This window comes from Gopherus evgoodei, chromosome 1 (assembly GCF_007399415.2).
Source record: "Gopherus evgoodei ecotype Sinaloan lineage chromosome 1, rGopEvg1_v1.p, whole genome shotgun sequence".
Taxonomy (NCBI): domain Eukaryota; kingdom Metazoa; phylum Chordata; order Testudines; family Testudinidae; genus Gopherus; species Gopherus evgoodei.
Genome location: NC_044322.1, coordinates 265,380,923 through 265,407,725, shown reverse-complemented (window position 1 = coordinate 265,407,725; position 26,803 = coordinate 265,380,923). Strand labels below are relative to the sequence as shown.

The 26,803-nt window shown below is 43.0% G+C and overlaps 2 protein-coding genes and 2 long non-coding RNA genes across 5 annotated transcripts in view; 3 read left to right on the top strand and 1 right to left on the bottom strand.

The window, feature by feature from the left end:
- The window catches only part of CRY1 (cryptochrome circadian regulator 1), a 78,035-nt gene extending 72,306 nt beyond the window's left edge, over window positions 1–5,729 (bottom strand). For both annotated transcript variants that reach the window (XM_030545086.1, XM_030545094.1), the window contains exon 1: window positions 5,208–5,729. In XM_030545086.1, the coding sequence (XP_030400946.1) occupies window positions 5,208–5,365 (158 nt within the window). In that variant the 5' untranslated portion in view covers window positions 5,366–5,729. The remainder of the gene's footprint in view (window positions 1–5,207) is intronic.
- A 136-nt stretch (window positions 5,730–5,865) lies between these two features.
- On the top strand, window positions 5,866–10,991 carry LOC115641753. Its single transcript, XR_003998108.1, has 3 exons — window positions 5,866–5,981; window positions 9,694–9,895; window positions 10,953–10,991. It is a non-coding gene; the product is annotated as an uncharacterized LOC115641753 (long non-coding RNA).
- Window positions 10,992–11,147: 156 nt separating this feature from the next.
- LOC115641756 lies at window positions 11,148–11,787 on the top strand. The gene is made up of 2 exons (XR_003998109.1): window positions 11,148–11,184; window positions 11,720–11,787. It is a non-coding gene; the product is annotated as an uncharacterized LOC115641756 (long non-coding RNA).
- A 4,914-nt stretch (window positions 11,788–16,701) lies between these two features.
- On the top strand, window positions 16,702–24,664 carry MTERF2 (mitochondrial transcription termination factor 2). The gene is made up of 2 exons (XM_030545105.1): window positions 16,702–16,778; window positions 21,518–24,664. Exon 2 carries the CDS (start codon window positions 21,532–21,534, stop codon window positions 22,714–22,716), a length of 1,185 nt encoding a protein of 394 aa, XP_030400965.1. The 5' UTR covers window positions 16,702–16,778; window positions 21,518–21,531; the 3' UTR covers window positions 22,717–24,664.
- Window positions 24,665–26,803: the final 2,139 nt, after the last annotated feature.

Below are 26,803 nucleotides of genomic sequence, written 5' to 3'. Positions count from 1 at the left end.
TCAAAATAAAAATACATTAACTGTATGCAGAGTTAATAATATTTTCTCGTTTCAAACAAAACAAACAAGTATTTTAAAGAAAACAGAGAGAAAAAATCAAAAAATTCCACCACATGAAATTAACAGGATGCCTAAGGTTTTCTAAAACTACTCCTTCATGCCAGCATCCTTCCCAACCAACAGGAATCAAGGAAAACAGAAGAAATGTAAATGATCAGCCAAACTGAATCCTTACATGGCAAGACAATGAAGGAAAGAAAAAAAAAATATGTGGAGATATTTCTATTAATCAAATGCCAAAACAAGAGTAAAAGCATTTTCTTTCATCCTGAAGACAAATGTGATCAGAGTGATTTGTACTCTTTGCTCGTAACAGGCAAACATATTCAAAAACAGTCAATATGAGACAAAGTCATGCTCAAACCCTTTGTAACCTATCCCGAAAAAAAAGTTATACCTTTAACTTTTGTATTTTGAGGAGAAAAGCTCACAAGTCATTCAGTTTCTTCTTAAACTATGGTTCCACTGTGAAATGAAAGCTACAACATTTTTTTGAGGGCAGAATTTAAACCATGTAAAGTAAAGTAAGAGTAACTGAACAGCCAGTTAGATTTCTTAATATATGTCAGGGGTGGCCAAACAGTGGCTCATGAGCTCTTTTACAGTTAATGTGCAGCTTGCAGAGCCCCCACACCTCCCCATTCTCCACCTAGCAGACTGGGGGGGGAGGGGGGAGAAGAGAGATTGGGATCTCTGCCTTGCAGCAGTATGGTAGGGTAGAGGCTTCTGCCCAGCGGGAAAGGGGGTCTCAGGGCTTCAGCCCCATGTGGCGAACGTACTGGGGCTTGGGTCTTCGGCAGGAGCAGGACTGAAGCCCAGAGTCCTGGCAGCTGTGCCCCAGCTCTCAAACTTGTGAAGACTGTCATACGTGGCTTGGAGGGTCAACAAGTTTGGCCACCCCGGTATATGTCAATGCCAGAAATGAGAGACATAACTCTGATATCAAGGAGTTAAGGACAAAACTTCCATTTTGCATCTTCCTGCCCCATGTCCTATCACTTTTTACATTAATTTAATCAATCTTCTGTTAGGACAGAATCTTACATTTGAGAATGGAAATGAAAAATTTGTTATCTAGATCCAGTACCTCTGGAATGATCAACAGGGAGATATACTTAGGTGCCAGTTTAACAACTTGAGAGGCAGAATAATAATCAAAAGCATGGTATTAAGTTTTAGAGGGCGTAGGAAAGAAGCCAAGAGAAAAAGAGGTCAGTAAGGCCATGTCACTGGTTAGTAATTACACTTGCTCAATATGACAACTATACAAAGATACTAATTCACACAAGAGTTACCGGCATGGTTAAGAGGAGAATTTCCCATACAACATCAATATATTGAAGTATGCTCTCAATTTGCCAGGTTAAAAAACCCTGAAAACCAGAAAAACTGCAAATGTCTCTATTTTGCACAACTTATAACGTGAATGGAACAATCATGACTGATGTGAAGACAGCTATCACAATGTAATGTTATTTCCAAGAAGAAACAAAACCTAGTCTCCTCTCATTTCTTTTCTAGTTTTATTATAGCATCTTTTTCTATGCCCATTCTGTTAACCATGCTTTATCTTCAAAGATAGATGAAAACCTGACAATGGTAGTCACTCCGGATGTACTGATTTTGAACAAAAGGTGACACGGTCTAGAAGAGAATCTGGGTCACTGGTCCAGCCCTTTGCAAGACAAATATTTCTGTCTATATAGATTTCCTCAGTTTTTAAACCCTCCCTCAACCCAATGCTAAACTCATGTTGATGAAAAAATGGCACTGTAAATTAGCAGCAGAAAAAGGAAACTGACAAGAAAGTTTAAGATTTTCAGTTGCTGAGTGAGTATCTGTTCCTATTCACACTGAGTTGTTTTGTTGTAGTTTTGCCAGTGCAATGCCCTGTTCTGTAAAAACACATGAGCAAATAACCAATATCTGAGAAGATAAGCACTTGACTGTCAATTTCAGCTGCTGAATGATAGCGCCAAACTGAAAGGGCCATTTTACAGGTCTTGTGCACATACTACAGCTGTTAAAAAATGAAAACAAAATTATGAAAAAAAATGTAAATTGTTTCCATTTAGTTCAAAACAAACTTATTTGTTTGTTTATAAAAACTTATTGAAATCATTCTGGTAAATAGTTGTTGAGACTAGTTTTGTTGGTATCTTAATGGTGGCTGTAAATTTTACTTGAAAAAGCTTGAATAAAGCACATAATAAAGAACTATGAAGCAGAAGGAAGAGTCTCTGGTACACAAACTGTGTTTATAGCAAGAGCCATATAGGCACTGAAATCTGAAGCAATTTAAATGGTGTCTTAGGAAAGGGTGCTGCAGTATCTGAAACTACTTCTGGGAGATCTCTGATCTTGTTGGAGAGGTGAAGGATTAGCACAGAGCAGGCATTCTTCCTTTAAAAAAAAAAAAAAAAAAAAGGTCTCCAAAGTCCTACTTTCTTCTTTTAGACTATAAGTTCTTCAGAGCAGGGATTGACTGTCTTCTGTACAGCACTAAGAATATTTTTAGACTAAGCAAGCTAACACGTGCTAAATATGAGTAATATACATTATACACATATAATTGTACACTGACTGGTTGCCAGAAACCCAGAGGATGTTAATATTAATATTAATGAGGCTCTTCTTCTTTAGTAGGTCCCATGAAGTTCACACCTGCTCACAGATCATAAGCTTCCATGCTGCATGCTGACCTTTTAAAGACTAGAGACTACAGGAGTAGAAGCATATCTTGATTTGTTTCTGCATAATATTACATATTTCAGGATATTTAACATTCTTAATTCCTACTCCACTAACAAACAAATTTAGGAACCTGCAAAGTACTTTAAAAACATCAGACTTGCCTTATTCCTTTAGGCTGGCTCCAGCAGATAGAATGATTAGGAAATATAATTTCACAGCTTGTAATGGCATGTATGTAGTTCTACCATAAAAGCAGAAATCTCTGAATTGTTTATAAAGAAAATATGTTTTTCAGCAGAAAGTATCTGCTGAAAACAACTTGTAAAGACAATTGTTGACCATCCCATTTGGAACCAGTGTCCAGCAACAACCGTATTATACTGCATAATTCTAAATTGATGGTTAATGCATGTTTGTCAACAAAAATGAAATATCATAGGAAGGGTACTCTAGTATTTCTACCTTCTCAAAACTATAAATAGGACTATCATGGGCAGAAGTTGGCAACTTCCAAACATTTACTTCATGGACAAGCTAACTTCTTTACTCTGATGTCCTTGGATAGAGAAAATTATATAAAATAAAAGGAAGATCTTGTAGAAAAGGCTCTAAACTGGTAGCCTACTAAGTCAAAGTTCTCCTCTTAACTCTGCCATACATTCCTTGTATAACTTTGGGTAAGTAACTTCATCTTTCTGTACCTCAGTTTCATCATTTGTAAAGTGAAGTTAACACTTCTCAGCACTACAGTTCTATGGAGGCTAAATTAGCATTCATCCATCCAAGGACTACAGGCTCTTTGCTGATTCTACATGAACTCCAAGATATTATCAGTTTATTAGAAAAGGAAAACCTTTCAGACAAATACTGAAGTTTTAAGTAAGCTCATCATTTTGCAGTATAACCTAGCCCCACTACCTTCTCTCTTATTTCTTCTTTTCTTGCGATGTCATCTCTTTATTATACAGGTAACTTTAACTACGGAGCTATGACAGATAAGAGCAAAACTCAAAGCAGGATTCAACCTCTCGCTACAAGTTAGGTGTGATTCCCAGCTCAAATACCCATATTCACACTAACTCTCATCTGAATGTGCTACACTACTCTTTTTAGCATGCTAGCTCAGATGAGAGCTTCCACAAGTGTGAAGATGTAGCCACTGTTTGGTATGAAATTTGTTAAACTTGCATCTTCCTGAAAATGACATCACTTATACTTTTCAGGATTGAATGGATTTTCTGAGAATTTACATATAAATCTGTTAAGCAATGTGTGTTAAGCAATGTTAAGCAATATTAAAAAATCCTTTCGTGAATTCAATACCTGGTGTCAGTGCATTTTTTGTCTCAAAATTATCTCAGCTCAGGTATTTACAGGAAATAACTGACCCACTCTACTCAGTACCAGTGAGGCCTTGGCTGAAGCACTGCATCCAGGTCTGGGAGTCAAATTTATGAACAAATTGGAAAAAGTCCAGAACAAAAGTGATGTTCTTTTTGCTAAACTTTTCTTTTCTCATAGCTATAACAAATTGTTCATGTTTAGTCTTGAGAAGGAAAAAAAAAGAGTGATGGGGACCTGACAGTCCTCAAATAGGTTAAGAGTGGTTATAAAAAGGATGGTGATCAACTGATCTCTATGTCCACTGAAGGTAGGACATGCAATAATCAGTTTTATCTTCAGCAAGGAAGATTTAGGTTACATATTAAGAAAAACTTCGTAACTGTAAGGATAGTTATGATCTGGAATAGGTTCCAAGGTAGGTTGTGGAATCCCCATTACTGGAGGTTTTTAAGAACAGGTTGGACAAACACCTGCTGCCAGAGATGGTCTAGGTTTTCTTGGTCCTGCCACAGCACAGGGGGCTGGATTAGATGACCTCTTGAGGTCCCTTCCAGCCCTGCATTTCTATGATTTAGAAGGTAAGCTCTTTGGACTTGCATACACTAGTTTCTTTCCCTACAGTTTCCAGCCACTGCTACCAGCAGTGCCCCTCTATTGGAAGTCACAGTGGCTGAAATCACTAGTATTTAACGTACATCATCTAGATCTCCTTGAATCATGATTACACAACATAGGGGGTTAAAGTCAGAGATTAGCAGGAGCGCTGGCCAGGGTGGCAGGGACTCCCTTATTTGGCGCTGGGGCAGATTTTCTTTTGAAGGGGGGAAGCTCCTAGCACTCTGGGCGCTGAAGCTTACGCTCCGGGCCGCCCAGCAGCCGGGTGACAGCACAGCTGGGAGCACTCAGGAGGCGGAGGGCGGTGTTGCTGTGGCTGGCACAGCAGGCCCGCCGCGCAGGCTGGGGATGGATTACCGCTGCCTGAGCCGCGGGCAGGCAGGGACCGCGGGGCTCAGGGTGCAGAAGGGCCAATAAGAGCGATGGGGGGAGGGCAGCGTGACCGCATATGTAACCCGAGGTTTACGCGCGGCCGGCCGGGCTCGCTCACTCACCGCCACCTGTTGATGCCCACGTTGGAGGAGCCCGCGAACCAGGGGTCGAGGATGTAGACGCAGCGCACGCTGTCGGCGCCCTGGATGCACTCCCGCAGCGCCGGGTTGTCGTGGAGCCGCAGTCCCTTGCGGAACCAGTGCACGGCGTTCACCCCCATGGCCGGGGGCGCGATCCCTCGCGGAGCGCCGGGTTCAGGAAGAGCCGCCGCGGCTCATGCCGGACGCGGCTTCGTCTCTCCCGTGGAGCCCTAACGCGGTGCGAAGCCCGGCTACGCCAAGAGCGGGGCGGGGCTGTGACACTGAGAGGCGAAGCGGCTACCGGGGCGCCCCCGCTGCTTGGCGATCGTGCGCTGGCGCTAGGACCCCGCGGAGGCGGCAGCGCGGCCGGCCGTCTGAGGGGGACACATCACCCCGAAACCTTCGCTCTAGGAGTCTCCCGCCCACGCCGAGAGGCCGCGCGCAGCCACAGGTGACGGTTAGCGGCGCGCGCGGTGTCTAGCTCCAAGCGGCGGTGGCTTCCTCGCCACTAGCCCTGTGACTGCGCCGGACTTCAGAGCTGACGGGACCGTTAAGCCCCGCCCCGCCTTCCTATTGGCTGCCACCGCCCCACCTGCCTAGCCGCCCTCACGTTCCTAACGTGTGTTTACTACCCTGAGAGGCTGGGGAAGGGGGGTGCGCGGCCGAGGGGCTGGACAGGACCCGACAGGAGCTGTCGAGCTAAAGGCAAACAACCGATCCCGTTCCCGTGAACAAATCCGCCCGTCTGCCGGCTCGGTAACCGAAGTGAGGGGGGCGAAGGGGCGGCACTTTCGGGACTGCGAGTCCCACCCCCTTTGTCTCAAGGGCGGAGAAGCCCGGATGAGCACGGGGCTGCGAGGCTGCTCCTGGCGCGCCCGAGCGCGTGCCTGCGGTTGGCAGCAAAAGTGTCTGTTCGTGCGCATGCTCCCCTGCTGGAGCAGCGGGGGACGGCGCATGCTTGCGAGGGGCGGAAGGGCGCAGTGCGCGCGTGCACGCCGGGGAGCGCGGCTGTTATGCAAAGCCGCCTGTGTACGTCAGAGGGACGCTCGGCAGGAGGGGTCAGGAGCCTGCCTGGGCCCGGTTCCCACCGAGCTGCTGCTTGGTGCTTACGTCGCTGTGCAGAGAACGGGGCGAACCCGGCATGAGTCGCAGCAGCAGGGACACGGCCTGTCGCTTACATAACAGCTGCACGAGGCGCAGTTTTAGGGCTCGCGCCCGGTTCGTGCACGGCCGCTGTTCCACGCACCTACCCCTGCGTCATCCCGACCGCTTGTAGCCCTCTTAGCCAGGGCCGGTGCAAGGAAGTTTCGTGCCCTAGGCGAAACTTTCACCTTGCGCCCCCACCCCCTTGCAGCTCCCCACCCCTGGGCCTGAGGAGCCCTGCGGTACCTCCCCACCCCAGCTCACCTCTGCTCTGTGTCCTCTCCAAGCAGGACTGCGCAGTGGAACCCCTGGGCTGCTGCCGGCAGCAGCGTGCTGACCCAGGGGACCTTCCTAGGTTGCCAACGGCACGCCAGGGCAGCCCAGAGGATTCCAGGGGCCTGGGGTCTTTGGCGGCGGGGGGCCACCGCTTTGGCGGTAATTCAGCAGCAGGGGGCCCTTCCACTCCGGGACCCGCCGCTGAAGTGCCCCGGAGACCTGCCGCAGGGCCCCCCCCCCACCGCCGAATTGCCGCCGAAGTGCAGCAGGGTCTTCAGCGGCAATTCTGTGGTGGAGGGCCCCTGCCGCAGGTCTCCGGAGCACTTTGGCGACTGGTCCCAGAGCGGAAGGGTCCCCCGCTGCCGAATTACTGCTGAAGACCGGGCTGCATGTCGGCAGCGGGTCCTGCTTCAGCAGTAATTCACCGGCAGGGGTCCTTCCGCCCCAGAGCGGAAGGACCCCCTGCCAGCGAGGACTGGGAGCAGAAGAAGCTCTAGGGGCCCAGGCCCCATGAGTATTTTCTGGGGCTCCCGGAGCGAGTGAAGGACCCCGCTCCAGGGACCTCAAAAAACTCTCGTGGGGGCCCCTGCAGGGCTTGGGGCAAATTGCCCCTCTTGTCCCCCTCTCTAGGCGGCCCTGCTGGCGCGCCGACCCAGAGGAAGCCCTGGGCTGCCGGCAACGGCGCCCTGACCTGGGGGACCCCCTGGGCTGCCGGCTGCCGCGGCGGCGCCCTGACCCGGGGAACCCCCTGGGCTGCCGCGGGCAGCTCACACTCTCTCTCTGTCCCAGCAGCAGTGGCTGCTCAACCATTAAAAAAAAAAATTGGGGGGCGCTTTTTGGTGCACCCAAATCTCGACGCCCTAGGCAACTGCCTAGTTCGCCTAAATGGTTGCACTGGCCCTGCTCTTACCTGAGAGATGCTAGAACTAGGGGACTGGCAGCTCAGCTGTGGATTGAAGTGGTTTCCATTACAGTCAGAGTTTACAGTTTGGCTAAATGGCTCTCAGCCATCCCCCTAGACACATTGTTCCAGCCCCCCTGCACTTTCTTGGGGGCTGGAGTGTGTGACTTGTACTAAGTACTATTTTGTATGATAATATTTAAAAGGATTTTATTTTTCCTTCATCCCAAAGACTCCGCCATCCCTAGGATGCCTATTTCCCAAAGGAAAAATGAGACACCACATGAAGCTTGCCCCAACTGCTTGCTTAAGGCACATTTCCCCCCTCCCCAATTGTCACTGGTCACTCAAATCCTGCTGGCCCCCCACCTGAAATTGTCACTGGAATCCTGTCTGTCCCCCCACACACAGTAGAACCCTTATTCCCCCACCCTCCAGCCCAGGCTGGCATCTCCACTTTTCCCCTGCCTGTTTCTCTGCACCACACCCACACCCCACTTTTTTGAAAAAGTTGGCAAGAACAAAGGGGATAAATGCCCACTTTTGCCAAAGAAGTCAAGATGGCTGGGACTGGGCTTAATAAAAAGGAACTGTCACAGCCAAAAGAGAACACATGGTCACCCTATAAAACACCATCTTTCCTTTGCACAGTTTGTAATCCACCCACTGCTGCACTGGGTCGGCTAGCACGTAACCCAGGAAGTGAAAGGATTAGAAATAAAGGCAAAACTATGGGCATGGCTATGCTACAGCTGACTAGCTTCCTTCAGCCTAGCCAGATTTAGGTCAGCACTCAGTGTGAATAGTTCATACCTCTGAGTAACATAGCTATGTCAATTATAGGCATAGACTAGACCTAACTCAAGGTTGTGGATCCTGGTGAATGATCTGCTGAAAGAAAAAGAGAGAAAACCACAAACATAAAAAACAGTAAAGATACCAAGAAGTACATTTTATAATCAACTTTAATAAAAAAATTGTGTTCTTTTAAATACACCTTTCATTACCAAGGAAAGAGATTTCCCCTACTCCATTTGAGACACTTGTCAGATTTGCCTTTATATAATTTTTTATTTTTACTTTTGTATTTACTTTCCATACTTCAGCTGTTTCTTGCTCAAAAGAGCTTTCATGTTTAAGAGCAGCATAAGAGCAGCATAAGCCCAGACAGTACATTTTCCTGTCAAACTCAACCATTATTGTTACAAAGAGAGAGTAGGAACACATATAGGACACCTTAAGCAGAATAATATTCTAACCAAAGATGATGATAATTCATGAATTGAAATAGGTCATTTTAAAAAAAAGTATCCTCTACAAGCAGAGCTTTGTAAGTTAGCATTTAAGGCAGTTGAATGCAGTGTCACTGTATTGACCCTCTTGTCTCACAAAAGGAAGTCCTTTTTTATGGAACAGGTTACAATGATTCTCTTTTTTGTTTAATTAGAGATACAGGCATAACTAGTATAAACCCAAGGTAATTCTGAGTGACAGCTACATATGTGTTTGAAAAGAATGATTAATATTTTTTTAAAGGTGCAGTTAAGATATGCAGACTTTGCGCAGCTGTTGGGAACTGTGCATGGGATGCAATCTGGCTCAAGATTTTCAAACAACTAAGAAGGGACATGATAATATACCTTTCTGTACCATTATTTTGTATATCGGGAATTTTTTGTTCACCATGGCTCATTACAAGAACAAGGGGACATTCAGTGAAACATAAAAATGTAGGGCTGAAAGGGACCTTGAGAGGTCATTCAGTCCAGCTATCCACAGTGGGGCAGGACCAAGTATATCTAGACCATCCCCGGCTGTGTTCATCTACTCTGTTCTTAAAAATCTCCAAAGATGGGGATTCCACAGCCTCCCGTAAGCTATTCCAGGGCTTACTTACCCTTAGAGTTTTCTTACTATTAACCTAAATCTCCCTTTCTGCAGATTAAGCAGATCATTTTTTGTCCTGTCTTCAGTGGACATGGAGAACATTGCTCACGGTCTTTCCTGTAACAGCCCTTAACATATTAGATTTACCAGGCCCTCTCTTCAATCTTTTCCTCACGACTAAGCATGACTTTTTTTTTTTTAAAGAACTTTTCCTCCTAGATCAAGTTTTCTAAACTTACCATTTTTGTTGTTCTCCTCTAGATTCCACGCATTTTGTCCACATCTTTCTTGAAGTGTCTCACCCAAAGTGGACACAGTACTCCAGCTGAGGCCTCATCAGTGAGGAGTAGAATTGAACAGTTAGCTCCCATGTCTTTCATATGATGCTCCTGTTAATGCATCCCAAAAACTAGAAGATGGCAAATTGAAAACTGATAAAAGGAAGTATTTTCGTACAATGCAGGTTAGTCTGTGGAACAGTCAGAGACCAGGACATAGGCATTCAGGCCTAGTGGTTGGAAGGGGAATCAGGCAGCCAGGAATAGAAACCCAGGTCAGAGCCAAAAAATGAGAAATTGGAACCAAGGCTCAGAGCTGGGTTACCTGAAGAGAAACAAGGGAAAGGCTGAGTACAAGCAAGCGCTATTACAGCTGTGGGCAAATGCTTTGAGCAGGCACCAAACTGCTGGTGCTGGGCTAGAGAGCTATTCTGCTGACTCTTCCTATTCATCAGGTGTAGTAGCCAATCAAGCAATCTGCTACCGGCCAGTGGCACTCTTTAGGTTGCCCAATGACTGACTCTGCTGCATACCCTGATTCCAGATGGGAACTGAATGCTAAATAGTATAATTGAGCCCAAAAGTTTAGCAGACTTAAAACAGCAATTAGACATTTACACAAACATAATATACAGCAGTAAGTACCAAATAAAAAGCCATGAATTTTGGAAAAGATATAAACCCTCATGCTCCAGGACTAAAGGCAACCAATAATTATAGGTTGCCTAAGAGGAAACTTACCCTGCCTCTTACAGGTCTTTTAGCACCTTCCTCTGAAGCATCTCGTGTTGGCCATTGTCCGTAACAAACTATTGGATTAGCTGCACCACTGGTCTAATTTAGTATATGTGACATTATTGATATAAACTGGGACCATATAGAACATGGTTTGCAACCAAAGTCCTGTAGTGGCACCAAATCTTATGTAAAGGGGGTCATATAAGATGTCTAAGACCTTGGTTGCTGGTTATGATTATGCTTCTGTATGTCTGTATCATTTTGTAGTTGAAGTTATGAGTATTGGATCTATACTGTCTGTATTTCAAATTTATGCTGTGTTTCTGGGAAACATCCCAGACAAGTTGGTGTTAGCTCTGCCTAGCCTGCTTGATGGCCCATTAAGGACCATCAGCTACACAACTAACCCATTGAGAGGGGGCAGATCTGTCTTGTAACTCAGCAGGGTGTACAGGAACTTGCCCATGTGACTGCAGACTCCCATTTTGCTGTAATTTTCCACAGTAAGAAGAAAGAAGTGTTCTTACATCTGGAAGAGCCTATATAAGGCTAATGCCTCATCTCCATCTTGTCTTCAATCCTGCTTCTTACCTCTGGGGGATTTTGGTACAAACTGAAGCTCTGAACAAAGGACTGATGACCCATCCCAGCTGTGGATGTACTCCAGAGACTTGATTTGAACCTGCAGTTTATTCCATCACTGCTACAAGCCTGAACTAAGACCTTTGCCAGTACTGTATGTAATTGATTCCATTTAACCAATTCTAGCTCTCATCTCTATTTTTTCCTTTTATGAATAAACCTTTAGATTCTGAAGGATTGGCAACAGCGTGATTTGTGGGTAAGATCTGATGTGTATATTGACCTCGGTCTGGGGCTTGGTCCTTTGGGATTGAGAGAACCGTTTTCTTTTAAATGGGGTGTTGGTTTTCATAACCATTCATCTCCAGGACGACTGGCACTGATGGTGATACTGGGAGACTGGAGTGTCTAAGGAAATTGCTTGTGTGACTTGTGGTTAGTCAGTGGGGTAAAACCGAAGTCCTTTTTATCTGGCTGGTTTGGTTTGCCTTAGAGGTGGAAAAACCACAGCCTATGGTGGTACTGCCCTGTTTGAGCAATTGGTCCTGAATTGGCACTCTCAGTTGGGTCCCGCCAGAACCGCATCATCACAGTATAGCAATTCATGTGTTCCTCACACTGCTACTGTTGGTGGAGTACTGAAAACAGTTTCACATGGTAATTTTAACTTTTTCTGTTGGCTTTTGCAGTTTTACCTTAAGGGATGGACAACAACAGGAAGTGTGTGCTGATTACAAATAAAAATAATTATGCAAGAGCATCCTGCCTCCATTTACCTGTTTTTCTCCCAATAAGGAATGAACCCAGACCAGAAGTCCCTACTTAGAAGCAGAACACTATTTAAAAAAAAACTAGTTATTTGTTCTCTACTGAAGTAGATTTTTGTAAATAGAGTAATAGTGTAATGTAGAAAGCTGGACTCAACACCTTTGCAGCTGTGTGTGGCATAGCAGCTATCCTTTCTAGCAGCCTCTGTCTACAGTCACTTCAGTGGTCTCTTCTCATGACATAGCCCTCCAATCAGGTCACATCACATTTAAGTCTGTCCCTTCTCGAGTAACAGAAAGTCCAACAAACAGAAGTTGGAACACATAATCTCAAGACCTTGTCTCTCCAGCCCTCTAACTTGGGGCCCACTGGTCATCACACTCTTCTCTCCTTCCTAGTGGGGAACCCATGCCGACCATCTACATTGTGTTCCAATCCAGATACCTTATGTCTGCTGTCAGACACTTCATCATTGCCTCGCTGGACGCTTTCCTGTCTTCAGCCATTTCCCCCAGCCCCTTCCTGGGGCCTTTGTAACAAGCAACATCTCCCAGAGCTTATCTCCAAAGGTCCAGTTCTTACCCTTATGTCACGGTCAGCCACAGGAGTTTACTCGAGTTCTGTGGATACCAGCTATCATCCCTCTCTGGACTTCCTCCTCACTCTCCAGACCTTCCTGTTCCCCACAGGTCTTTCCACTCTCTACTTTCCTACTCCTCAGAAGGAGACCATTTTCCTCTCTTCCCATGCAGCCCTTCAAACTTCAGACCCAAACGCATTTTAAGATTTGCCATCACAGCCTCTTGGGATTTACTGCCTCAAGTTTACTTTTAGCTCAGGAGGTCTTGCCTCTGGCCCTAGACTTCACTACCTCTGGCTGAGGACCTTCTGATTCTAGAACAAGCATCTCACAGCCTTTAACCGAAAAGAGGAAACTACCTTTCTCCTAGCTTTCTTCCCTGGGCTTCCCTCCATTATCCTGTGCTCTTTCCTCTATGAAAACCAAGTGGCATTGGAACCACAGTCATAGCACCACTCAGATTTGGCCCATCTATGGAGGGGTGGAGAGGCCAAATCTAAAGGGAGTTGTGTCCAGCTTTACCCACTTGAAATGTTGGGAGGTATGGGCTCCTATTAACCATTTCATTCCCTGTTTGGAGATACAGACACCTTACATTTTTCCATGCTGTCCATCCTAAGGCATAAGCAAAATAGGAGGCTGCATAGGGCACCTGAAAATTTGGGGCACCACTAGGTCTTAGTGTCCACCCCTCCACCTTCCTATCCCTGTTCTGACCGTGCCTGCAGGCTCCCACAGCTGACTGCTGCAGCCTGGTGACTCTTACTCTGGAGGAGATCTAGTAACTTAAAGTGAAAAAGCCTTCCCGCCAGCCAGATCTATTAGTACAACATTGAAACTGTTAAAGAGCTATCCAAGTGGTAATGAAGGCATTTGCCAAATCCCAGGTATATACTGTCAGTTTCTGAATTTACTGACAAAAACAGTTGTGCATTACTATTACAGATTATGTATTCCTTATGCCACCCGATTTTAAACCAAACTTTGTACCCTCGATAATTTGTATGTTATTCCCTGATAACCAGAAACTACTATGCCTAAACTCTCTACCGTTCACTTTTTTTTTTAACATCATCTTAATAAAATATTTACTCAGAACATATTAGTCTACAGGACCTTAGTTTAAAATTTGCTTTAAAAATATTTTACTACTGAGTTGGTGAAGATTATAAAATCACATCTCTAACAAATCCTTGCATAGATTTTTAGATGCACAAGCATCTTTAGCCTTAAATGCTTGGATCTTCAGACATACAGTTTTTAAAATAAATCCTTCAAAAGACCATCCTTATCTAAAATATAGATTTCAATTTAAATTACTATAGTAAAAAAAACTTGCTTCTTGTCCTTTCTGTCCATCCATTCTCCCTTACCTCCCCCCACCCCTTGAAGAAAGCCCTTAAAGGGACAACACCCCTTTCCTTCCAGATAGCTGGACAAAGTTTCCCTCTCTTTACTTCTGACTATCTGATGAACTAGTTTTAAGAGAACCCTCCAGCAAAATCAGTATCTTAGTAATATATAAAATCCTTTGTTATGCCTAAAATCTTTGGAAACATATTTTTTAAAGTTGGTGAAATTTCATACATATGTCTATTGTTAAGGCGATCACACAGAGTAAATTAAGTGTTCCCTTTTTCTAAAAGTAATGAACATTGTTATGAACACACTAAATGTCTGAGACTGATTAATTTAAAAGAATGTCTTTGTTTCAGTGAGTTAAATATGTAGTAATCTGGAACGATTACTTTATAAAAGCTCAAGAGTACATTTAAAATATAAAATCAGCTTTAAAATATTGATTAAGAAAATGTAAAACAGAAGAGCTGCGTCATGTATTCCATAATATTTAATGTTGTATTCAGTAAGACAGCTGACTCGCCCTTACTACAAAATCTTTGCAAATAAATGTCTGACAAATGTCAGGGCATATCAAAAAACCTGTGACTGACATTTTTATTGCCAAGTTTAGTGCTTTTAATTAGGTACCTTCTGCATGTCCATTCTGCATGAGAGAGAGGGTACGGGGGTCTCTTCGGGGAACTGTGATTCTCCGCCACAGTGAAGTGGGCCAGGCATCTAGCTATCCTTTGCTGCCTCGTCCCTCCCCTGCACCCGCACCCCGGGCTGTGAGCACGGGCTGCCATCGGGCATAGGGGCACCAGTTTAAGAATACTGCATAGGGCCCCATAAATCCTAAGGATGGCCCTGATTGTCCCTCTCCAACTCCAGAACTTTATGAAATATTATTAATATTTAAGGTACAGCGGCTGCCAGCTGTCATGATTAGAGAGCCCTATGGTGTTTGTTGCTATACAAGCTACCACTGATCCACACAGCTTAAATAGAGTTTGTGGGGCCAGTTTAGCTCCCATTGAAGTCTACGGAAGTTTTGCCACTGACTTCAATCGGAGCATGAATGGCCTTAAGGCTTTCAAATACTGTTTCTTTATAGGCTTAACTTCAGGTCCTCAAAGAAGAGGAAACATAAAAATGAGGAACAGAGGCCCCAAATCACCTCTCTTCTCCCTTTCTCTCTACCTATAATATCCACAATGCCTGAAGGACAGGGCAAGGAACCCAAACCTTAAGTAATATAACACTGGTATTTCAAAGGGTAACAATAAGTTTAACAAAACAACTTTTTCTCATGATCTCATTCTTTTTGGTCACATGCTTAGGACCTATGCAAATATTCCAACTCAGTTTAAAACTAGAGTCCACCCACATCTAATCTGGGCCTACATTCTGACATAAAATGTGATATATTGGGGTCTTTTGACCACAGAGGAAAACTGGGATGTGAGTCTCTGTTCTCTTTGGGAGACTATGAAAGAGATATTGGCCTTAATAAGCTATTCTAGTAGGTGAAATGGAGTATGAACTGTGAGCTATATTTAGGGCTGTGCTGGTTGGAGATATGCATGTAGAGGTTTTTATTTTACAGAGCTTTACTTTTAAAAAAACTAAATTTCAAATATTTGTTTCTTTAATAACCACATTCTAATATTTTGAAATAAAGGCTATTGCTTTATTTAAAACCTTAATTCCATTTTCATGTCTGGGAATTTTATTAAATCTAGACATGCTTCAGTGTCTGAAATTGGAACATTTCTATTTAAAACTGCAACAAAAACAGTTGTATCAAGTGGAAGAAATATGAACATAAGTGATTCTCAGTTAGAAAGATGCTGTAGTCTGCTTATCCTCCTCTAATTAAGGAAGAAGATACAGTAGCATGAGTTACAGCATATCAAAAGCTTGGTAAATTACCACAATGAAACGAGAGCACTGAGACTTAATTTATTAACAACTGTACTTCACTACCAGCTGCGAGCTTGACTGAGGCCTTGGCTACACTAGCGCTGCAACTTTCTTGCTCAGGGGTGTGAAAAAAACACTCCCTTGAGTGCTGCAAGATACAGCGCTGTAGAGTGCCAGTGTGCTGCAAGCTAATCCCCATAGGGAGGTGGAGTACATGCAGCGCTCGGAGAGCTCTCTCCCAGCGCTGGGGCTGCGACCACACTCACACTTCAAAGCGCTGCTGTGGCAGCGCTCCCGCGGCAGCACTTTGAAGTTTTGAGCGTAGCCAAGCCCTGACTCAAAGTATTCTCTTCCTCCTTGCACTGATTGAAAACATCAAAACTACTGGATTTACATCAACATAGAAGTGGTGAGAGAAATCAGACCCATCCCTGCACTGCCAGAGTATTCACATACTACTGCCTAAATTCCCCCAACCCATCCCAGCATGCAGAAGGCCCAGTCAAACCTAGGATGGATTCTCAGGGGAATAACCTTTTTGGGTGTCTCACAGTCTTGGTCAACAATCTGGTGCAGCTGTTGCCAGGATATTATATGGGGATAACCAGCAAAGCTGAAATCATAAGGGCAGATTCAGCTCTGGTTTATCCTAGAGAAGTAAAGATAGCTACTCCCTTGAATTTGGCTCTTAGCCACCAACTGCTCCTAGGACAGCCCATCGTAAAACATCGGCTATTTTACAGTGATCTGTGAAATGCACTTCTGCAGAGTCTAAAGAGGCCTCCCTATTGCCCTCCTCACTCAGACACACCCTAGTCTCCCTCCCCCAGTTATCCTTAAATTACCCAGTCACAGGCCACCGTGCTGGGGCCTGGGTTCGTTGCATTCATTTCATGCAAACATCCCATTAGCGATTTACAAGTTTTAACTCTAATTTTTAAAGGGCCAGACCCTGGGGGCCCCTGGACGTCACTGGGAAAGGCCCCACCTTTGCAGCTCAGCAGGGCAGGGGAGTTCCCAGCAGGGGACGCTGTGCTGCTCCCGCTGGGCCCAGGGCCCGCAGCCTCCTAGCTCTTCCCACCGGGCAACAGGGACGGGACAGGCCGCTTGCGCTGAGCCAGCGAGGTCCCGACCCGGTACGGGGGGGGGGCTTTGCTCCGTTCCCTCCTCCAACGGGCGGTACCGGCGCCAGCCCGCGTCGCCCCTCAGGAGAGCCGGCGGGAGCCCGGAGCCCAGGTCAGGAGCCCGGGGTTGCGGCCGTCGCGGCCCAAGGGCTGAGCACCAGCGACCGCTCCCGCAGCAGCCCGGCCACTGGGGGCTCAGGCAGGGCTGGGTCCCTCCCACACGGCTGGCACCACAGCGGGGCCCTGCCGCCCTCCCCTCCGACTCGGGGTCTCGTGGGCCCCTCTCGCCAACGCGGAGCTGGGGCCTGCCCGCCCCCACCCGTACGGCGCGGCGGGGTGGCGCCACAGCCTCTTCCTCAGGCCGGTATCCGCGCGAGGGGGCGAGCCAGTTATTGGCACATCCTCAGCTCTTCGGGGTCGCCCATCGCTGAATCAATCCCTCTCTCGCGCTGCCCCTGAGAACTGAGGCTAGAGAGAGCGCCCCCCCCCCCCCCGTTTCCTGTACACAGTGCTGGGGGGTAGGGGGCTCTAGATGGCGTTTGTTTTCCTAATTCGGTGAAGACAGTTGAGCATACTGAAGGGGACATTTGAAAAAGCAAAAGTGCAGGTGTCTGAGCTGAGCGTTAGCTGCTCACAGGTGCTCAGACTGTATAAATCCTGACAGGTGTGAAATCCTCCCTTCTCAGACTATATATTTTATAAAAGTGGAGAGATGTTTTCTCCAGACTGCTGCAGGAGGTCTGTACCTTAAAGGAGTTAATTTATAATCTTTCAGCAGTTTAGCCTTATAATTGTTGCATTTTCATAGACCCATGGTGTTACCACCACATTTTAAAATGTAAGAGGACTTCTATGTACCTAATATTACAGAAATACCATTGATGTAATGCTTATGGAGGAATCTACACCCTCTCCTCAGAACTTTTTTATTCTATTTTACAATACAGCATTGTAAACTGCTGCACTATTGTATATTATATTTCACTACTGGAATTTCAAACTTAAAAAAATATCAAGAGTATCACACCTTGGTACACTGCTTGAAAGTTAGCAAATAGTCATTGGTGCAGGTGAAATGAGTTTAATCCTGGACAAGTTCGTAGTAGACAGCTGTATACTTCATTAATATTACTACCACATCTGGATGTAACTGGCATCCTTGTTGACTATGGGATCAAAGGCCTCATCTAGTCTGGCCTTTTTCTTAACATCTCCCAAAACTGCACTACTGCCACCACAACATATGAAATATCTAAAAGTCTGAATGTAGCTATACATATTTGTATCTACATATCTTGGAACTATACGTTTTAAGGATAGTAAGAACAGTCTAGCATCTGTTAGAAAAATTTCCGGAGATTTTGTGGACTACGCTGAACAGAGACTATCTCATAATATTATTCCAGAACTTGGTTATTTTGAAAACAGTGTTTTCCTACAAAGCTTCTTGTAAATGATATTCTCATCTACAGACTTTATAATATTATTTCAATATCAAATCATAGCTTTTAGACACTTCTTTAGCAGGACACTATCAATTTAAGAATCTATTCATTTTTTTAAAGTTCAAATTAATTTCATGTATTACAATTGCCCTGCATACCCATACCAAGTATTGGATGTTAACAAATCACATTTTTCTACTTTTAAAAAATGTTTTTATCTTTCCTGTTTCTCTGTGACCCTCACTAAACAACAGAGAAACTGACTACACGCAAAGTAGTGTCTACAGTATAAAACAAAGATTTTTCCCATCTAGTTTGTTTCACTTTAGTAATCTGGGGCATTTTTTATAGGTAAAACGTTGAAACAGAAGTGCAGATTTTAAGTTGGCTGAGTCCCTTTGACAGAACCTGTGCTGTGACTTATGTGCCTGACCTCAGATTAGCATGGATAGCATTTACTAGGCCAAATTTCACTCTTTAAAATTTGCTTAAGAAATGTATTAGATTTTATTGGAAAAAAGTGTTCATGAGTAGTGTATTTATAAGTGAATATGGTACTGAAGTCTATTCTAGTCATTTAAGTCCTTTCTTTCACAATTTGTAAATTGAAAATAAAAGTTGGGCTTGGCTATTTTACTAGTAAGTACTTTTATGTATCTCATTACCAAAGTCTCCAACCACTTTTAATAATACTTCATTTCCATGAGAACCGTGGATTGAAGGTGCTAAAGTGCCACACACAGTTTAACTAAGGTCCTGATCCTGCAAATACTTACATACATGCTTAAGTTTACCCACCAAGTAGCTCCAGTGAATTCAGTAGGACTACTCACAGTACGAAAAGTTAAGCACTTGCATAAGTCTTTGCAAGATCAGGGCCGTAGGCCTTAAACCCCATGAAATATTATTCCAGTTTTTCAAGATTGGGAAACTAAAGCACAGAAAGTTGAATGACTTGCCGACAGTTACACAGCAAGGCTTTGACAGACCTAGAAACAGACCAAGACTGCCTGAGTCCCAGTTCTGTGATTCAGCTTGCTAGACAAGGCTTCCTTAAATTATGAAACTCTTGAGATCACATCAGAAACCTTAGATTGCGACTTTAGTATGTTCACATAGTAGCTGGATTATGGGCAGAAATCTTATTCAGCTTCAAAAATTTTAAATAATCTCAAAGAAAAATACTAGTAAAAATGTTTTACATCAGTGTCCTCTTGTATGTAAGATAAACATGCCTACAATTATTTAAGAATTTGAACTAAATTTCTGAAGTATTAAAGGCTTCTTAATCTAGCAGAAAAAAAGGTGTAACAAGCTAATGGTTACAAGTTTAAGCTACACAAATTTAGACAAGAACTAAGGGACAGATTTTTAAGTGAGAATAATTAATCATTGGAATAATTTACCTAGGACTTGATGGATTCTCTATCATTTGGGGGCGTTAAAGAAATACTGAATATTTTTCTAAAAATGTATCAAACAAAAGTTGGATGCAGAAATTACTAGGGAGGGTTCTTTGTCCTGTGGTATGTGCGAGATTAGTCTACTAGAATATCATAATGGTTCCTTCTGTCCTTAAAGCAGTGGTCCCCAAACTTTTCACAGTTGCGCCCCTGCCCCTTAACCTTGTCCACATCCACCCCACATCCTCTCGGCAGCTGGGGCTGGAAGCAGGGCCACAGCTCAGGGGTGGGGGTGGGGCATGGACAGGAGTAGTGGGGTAGGGGGGGCAGAGCTGGAGACAGGAGTGGCACCAAGGCTGGGTCTTGGAGCCATGGTCAGGAGCCACGGCTGGGGGCAGAGCAGGGCTGGTCTGCGCTCCTTCCCCACCCCCATGAGAGCTGGCCCAGGCCCTGCTGCACCCCCCTCAAAAACATTCCTCCGTGCCCCCCAGTGGGGCATGCCCCACAGTTTGGGGACCACTTCCTTAAAGTCTATGAAAATTTGACTTTTTTCCTGCTCTCTTTTTGATCTTTATAAGGGTATTTTTAGCTGAGGAGAAACTGCTGTACAGTAAAACTGACAGTACACAAAGTTGTCAAGTGCACAAACTGAATTCAGTTTTTTTTTTGCTGACTTTTAATTATAGTAATCAGTGGTGTGTTACTTATAGCAATAATTGGTACAAAATTTTCAAACAAATATGATTTTTCAAGTTTTTACTCTCCCCTTTAGCTTCTAAAAGGTTTTTATTAAAAGTAGAAATTTAAGTTTAAAAACATACCTGTTAGTGCCCTTTTGTATTTAAACACTGTTCTTCTTCCTGTCATCTCAGAATATGTGCAGCTGCATTAACGATAACCTAAATTCAGTTAGAGGGTGGGTGGGAACACTAATTATCCAAAATCACATTCTGATTAACTGATTGCGTTTGTCACATCTGTGCACCAAATCCAAAGGATGCACAGATGGGAACTCATTTACACATAAATCCGTTTGCTCATTTTGTTCAACAGGTGACAGGGGAAGTTAAGTACAGAAAAAGATAAGGCAGCTATGGGGATGGGAGATGAAGAAAAGTAGTTGTTTGAAGCCTAAAGGAGAAAGCGGTAACAATAACTCCCTCCCCAAAATGCCAAGCTGCTAGTTCAGCCACTTTTAACCTACCTGACTAGTCATAAGAAAGCTGTCCAATAGTCCAAATTATCATTTATTATAAAAAGTGAGTTCAGTGGCTTTTAGAATATATATAGCCAATGAAAGAAAGAGAGGATGTCTGGAAAAAATTGAATATATTCAAAGTATTTGAAAAAAAGGCATTTAGCTTTTCCCTCCCATTGATCCTTTTAATTGAAACTTTTGTTTAAAAAAAAAAAGAAGCAGCAGCTAAATTGCATAGAATCCCATACTTTAAATGTGCAGCTGGAGAGCTACTCTGTAATAGCAATAAGACACTTCTGAGTGCCCATGAGTTGGCTAATGATGCATTTTTGGCAGGATTCCCCCAACCATCATTGTATCTTGCAGTACATCAGAGGCATCCACCAGTAGCCTATTAATGAACATCCTTTTGGGGTCAGTTAAACTTGTGTGGTATTTGGGGCAGAACACTCACATTCTGCTCCATGTTCCCTATATGGCATTTGGGGGTTTTATTGTTCTAATGAAGCATCCTTTGAAATGTTAGCAGAAAATTCCATGTTCATTCTGAAGTGGAATGAAAGCTAGGTATGTGAAAATGTTCCTTTTAGAAGTAATTGTCTCCTATAGCAGCTCAGGTTTGAGCATGAATGTCTTTTGAAAATACTTTGCAAGACAGAAATTAATGTTTTCTAATTTTTGTTTTTACATTCATTTTGTATATAGTGCAGCACTCCAGAATGTTGAGAGGAATTGCTAATAGTGCAACACACATGTTTACATTTTCGTTGACTAGATCTCAGCACTGCAAACCATTGTTGACTCTCTCATCCCTGTGGAAAAACATAAAAGATGCAAGCTTTTTACAGCATTTCAGTTATACAACTGATATAAAATCGAAAGTGGAGAACAAAAGAACTGTGGAGAATCTCTACAGATTAGCCGTTGATATTAAAAAAATTCGGAGACTAAAGGAGTGGGTCCTCTTTCAGGATGCAGCCTATGTTAAAGAAACTGCTAACGCTTTACGTGAAATGGGAGCTGATAAGACTGCCATAGCAAATATTTTGGAACGTTGCCCAGAGGCAATCCTCTGTACCCCAGCAGAGATAAACTCTCAAAGAGATCTGTGGCAATCAGTATGCCAGAATGAAAAACAACTGGTCAAATTAATAGAACAATTTCCAGAGTCTTTTTTTACTGTTGAACATCATGAGAACCAGAAATCTAATGTTCAATTCTTTCAAGAGTTGGGACTGAAGAATAATATAATCAGCAGGTTCTTCACAAGTGCACCCGATATTTTTTACAAGCCTGTTGAGAAAAACAAACATATAGTAGAGACATTACAGAGAATGTATCTAAATTTAGGTGGTTCTAATGCCAATATGAAGATCTGGCTTCTGAAATTATTGAGTCAAAACCCATTTATTTTGTTAAATAGCTCCACAGCAGTTCAGGAGAACTTGGAGTTTCTCCAGAAGAAAGATTTCACTGATTCTGAAGTTCTGCAGCTGCTATCTAGGCTTAAAGGTTTTATTTTTAATCTTAGTCCTGACACTATGCAGAGGAGCATGTTTTTTTCCAAAGATGTTTTTAAGTGCAGTGATCAAGAATTAAAAGAGCTCGTGTTGAAATGCCCTGCTCTCCTCTACAATTCTGTTCTAGTTCTGGAAGAAAGACTCAGGGGACTGCTGAAGGAAGGAATTTCTGTAGATCAGATTAAAGAGACGCCAATGGTGCTGGAGCTGACAACCCAAATTGTGCAGTACAGAATTAAAAAGTTAGCTGCTTTAGGATACAATATAAAAAATGGAAATCTAGAAAATTTGAATGGAACAAAGAGAGATTTTGAAGCCACTTATTGTAGGATACAAGCAAAGAGAGAGAGACCAATGTTTAATCCTGTTGCTCCTTTAAATTAATTTGAATACCTTTAATTTATTCAAAAAGGGAACTTTAACCTTTAAGGATGGAAATAAAAATATCCTTAGCCAAATTGTATTCTGTTGCATGAAATTGTGCAGTAGCTGGCTTTAATTCATAGCTCACTGGTACTTTTAAAAGTTGTATTACAAAAAGTGACCATAATAAAAGGTTGGCAATATAATTGCTATCATTTACATAAGGACTAGGTTTTTAGATTGTATCCCAAGCACACAATTTTTAAAGAAGTTTCCCCATCAAACTGGCCACCAATGTACCTAGGTCTTTAGCAATTGGTGTTGTACTGGCCAGTCCTATGATAATACCGAGAACGATTATACTAACCAACAAGAAAAGTTAGCAGCATGAATTTTCAAAACTGTTCATCAGGCAGCAGGTAAGTAAAAGACTTTCAAAAAGTCCTTTAGGTAACTGCTACTGCAGCAAAGAAGCCACTGGAAGTTGAGCCCAAATTGAAGCTCGCAATCTTATGGGATGGAAGGAGATTACATAGCTAGAGTCTCCACGGAGAGGATGTGCAAAGACTATTTACCATATTTATGTACAATCATTACTATAAGAGGGCCTTGTCACTGTCTTAGTGTGGTCTCATCTTCTCCTGACTGACCTTCTTAGTTTTCTCTGTCAGTTGCTGGACATTTGCCTCCAGTTAAGTCCATCAGCTCTTCACATTTCGGGTTTGCAGTCTCTCGGCTGTTTTTGTGGAGACAGCCTGGTACTATTCCACACCTTTCTGCCTCTCATTCTTTCCCTGTACTCTCCATTTTTTCTTGTTTTCTCTATTGGTCACAGCTGTGGATGCCTGCTTTTATGATTTGCAGTTCTAGCAGCTGCCTGGGGTTGTGATCAAGCTGCTTGTTTATTAACAGGAAAGATTCTCCTCCCTCCTCTGTGTGCCCAATCTGGGGTTTGTAGACCCCATTACAGGCCCTGATTTGGTTGGGGACTCTGGGCGCTAAAATAAAGCGAATAAATAACAAAATGGTTTTAGAGGGTCTCTTTCAAGGTTATGAAACCTCAAGCTGGCTCCTCTTTCAGGAACACTCTCTCTCTTTTTTTTTTTTTGGCCTTGACTTCTGTCTGTTATTCCTCCTCCTCTTCCTGGGGCTAGAAGGAGAACAGGATCAGAGAGGGAATTAGCTAAAGACTGCTTCCAGAAGGAAGGAGGCAGAGAAGTCTGAGGGGAAGAGTGTGGTCTTGTGCCTGAGCCACAGCTACTTTAAAAGGCACAAGTCTTTGCTTTTAAACTACTGAATATTAAAAGTGGACAAGATATGCAAACAGCCACTGCAGTTATTTCTTAAGCATATGGAAAAACAGATATCTTATATACCACGATGTGATAACTGCTGAGGAATGCTGACCTTTTAATAGCAGTTACTATAGGTAGTCATTAGTCTTTGTGGGTGTGAAAGAAGTGATACATGACAAAAACAATCATTAGATGTCACCTGACTGAAATTAAAGTTGTCGAGGGTTTCTGCATAAGCTTTCATGAGCAAGTCGTCTGTATATATTCCTCCTTTGCAGGCAGAAGATAAAAATGCATGAAAGAGTGGTGAGGTGAGCAACTGCTAAGGGACATGTTCCATATTTTAAATGTCTGGAAATTCAAACAAGTGTGATCAAAAATATCAAATTGTAAATTGATTTTGTATCAAATTTTCAAAAGAAAAACCTACTAAATTCTTGGGGCTTAACCATGAACCAAAACTGTTGACTACAATGGGAATTTTTGTTGTGCATGAAATGTAAGATCAGGTCTGTTCTCTTTGAAATAACCCTGCTGAATACTTGAACTGTTATTTTGCTTGTCATGAGTATACATTTCACATATAAACATACATAAAGTACAATTGACTGTAACACTTGCTACATTCGCTGTATAATTAAGGACATGTCGGCAATAAATCAGTTTTTTCTTCATTTCTTCTTATTTTCTTAGAGGTTTACAACTGCTGAGGAAACTTAGTAAATAATCCAATACCAAGATAAATACTTTTTTTCCTTGCAAACAACACCCTCAATACATATACCCTTCCTTTTCTGATCTGTCAATGAGGTTTGAGAACGTTGGGAACTAATCAGTGTTATGATATAGTCCTCTCTTTCAGTACTCAAGGGACTGGAGGATGTTTGCATCCTCTATGCTAAGTAAACTGTAATTTGTGAGAGAATGTTTTTGCATAGCAACAAGTATTTTCATAACCATTGTTCCCCATTGTCTAGCATGTCACAACCCAACCATGGGACCATAGTAATGTATTTTATTCAAGACTGTATATATCAAGTGAAGTGTTAATTTCTTAATTTAAAACTCTTAATATGACAAGATTAAAGAGGGTGGTTTTTTGCTGTTGTTTCTACAGTTGTATTAAACACCAACTGGAGAACAACTTACCAAGCAGGTAGAAATTCTATTACCATTCATGTGGCTGAGTATTGTGATGCATACCCAGAACAATGGTGTTGATTCAGCCTTAATTTTGGAATTTCCCTGCTTGAGGGCTTAGCTGTGCAATTCTGGTTTCTTTAAAACATTGTCATATTAAATAGATGTATTCTGTATAGGGGAAAAAGAGACAGATTCCACTCTTATTCTTTCATATTAAAAAAGGAAAAAAATAGAGGGTAGTTTTATTTACAGAACAAACTATGCACAGTTCAGTATTAGGAATATGTATCTGTGCTAACCTGAAAATTTCCCTTCTTTCAGATCCACTATGGTAGGTACTTCAGCTTGCTAGCAGTTTGGGGCAGAACCAGATCTGTCAGTCACTGGAAGCAAGGGAATGCCCCACCTCCTGAAGTTCCCTTTGGTGAGAACTTCCACAGCCAAGATAATTCAAATATACTTTTCTAAATTATAGATTATGTTCTATACTTTGAGGAAAAAGCACAATGATTTTTCCTACTACTGCACATGATAAATTCAACCTAACAACAACAAATCAAATTGGATATAAATTCCTCTCTCTATTCTGAATAATCCATTTGTCCCCAAAGTGGGCTGGATTGGTGGACCTTATTACTCAAAGAAAGGAAATTTTCAGGTAAGCATGGATAATTTTTCTTTATGCTAAGGTCCACAGAGCCATTACAGTGGGATTTTCATAGCCTCCAGGATATGAAGTAAGACCTTCCTTTAAATGTGGACATTCAAAATTAGGTAGATTATAATCTGCAGCTATATATCCTCCATCTTCCCCTGGGCACTAAGGCATGGAGAAGACATCTGCCAAAAGAAAGGGAACATCATTGGCTAAGACTGGATGACTAGTATCCAGGATTTTATTATTTTGTATTGATGGCTGTGGGGGTGTCTAGCAGATATCAATACAGGAGACATGACTACTCTGCTGTGAGATTGTCATTGCTCCTAAAGACTGGACTTTGATGCTTACCAAAAGGAGAAATATTTCTTGAATTTACTTAGGGAATGAATGCTATGACAGTTATGAGGACTGTCTGAATTCAAAGTACAATAGTGGCTCTTGCTAGAGAAAGCTTCCACCTTCCAGGAACTCATCTGATTGGAGATATTAGCCATCTTCTGTTGGATAGGAAGTATAAAGCAGGGGTTCCATCTGCACAGTGCTGTAAGGAGCAGAATGAGGTTCCAAGGTCATGCTCTGTGATCCTGCAGGGTTGGAATAAGGGTGGTTGTCCTAAGGAAATATTTAATGTTGGGATGTGTACAAAATATCCTTTTCTTGAACATGCCCAGAACATCATATTGCTTGACCTTTTTGCTTGGACACTACTATGCACCCATAATGAAGCCCTCCTGTTGGAGCTCAAGGCTGTACTGTATTTCACTTGTTTAACATGATAGTTAAACTATAGACTTTGCATCAGCCAATAGAATAAATTCTATTTGATGACTTCTCTTTTGGGGTCCATCAGAGTAATAATCACTTCTTCCAAATGTTCCCTTTAAATCTGTCTGATCCTTGATGATGGATTGGGTTTGCAGTAGCAGACCTCATCCGGGAGACAGAAACAGCTGAAGAGCCAGTGCTAAAAATAAAATTTGAGATCCGTAGTCGTTTCAGCCAGAAAGGC

Coding starts and splice junctions, on each gene's coding strand:
- MTERF2 (XM_030545105.1), top strand. CDS start 21,532: ATGTTGAGAGGAATTGCTAATAGTGCAACACACATGTTTACATTTTCG.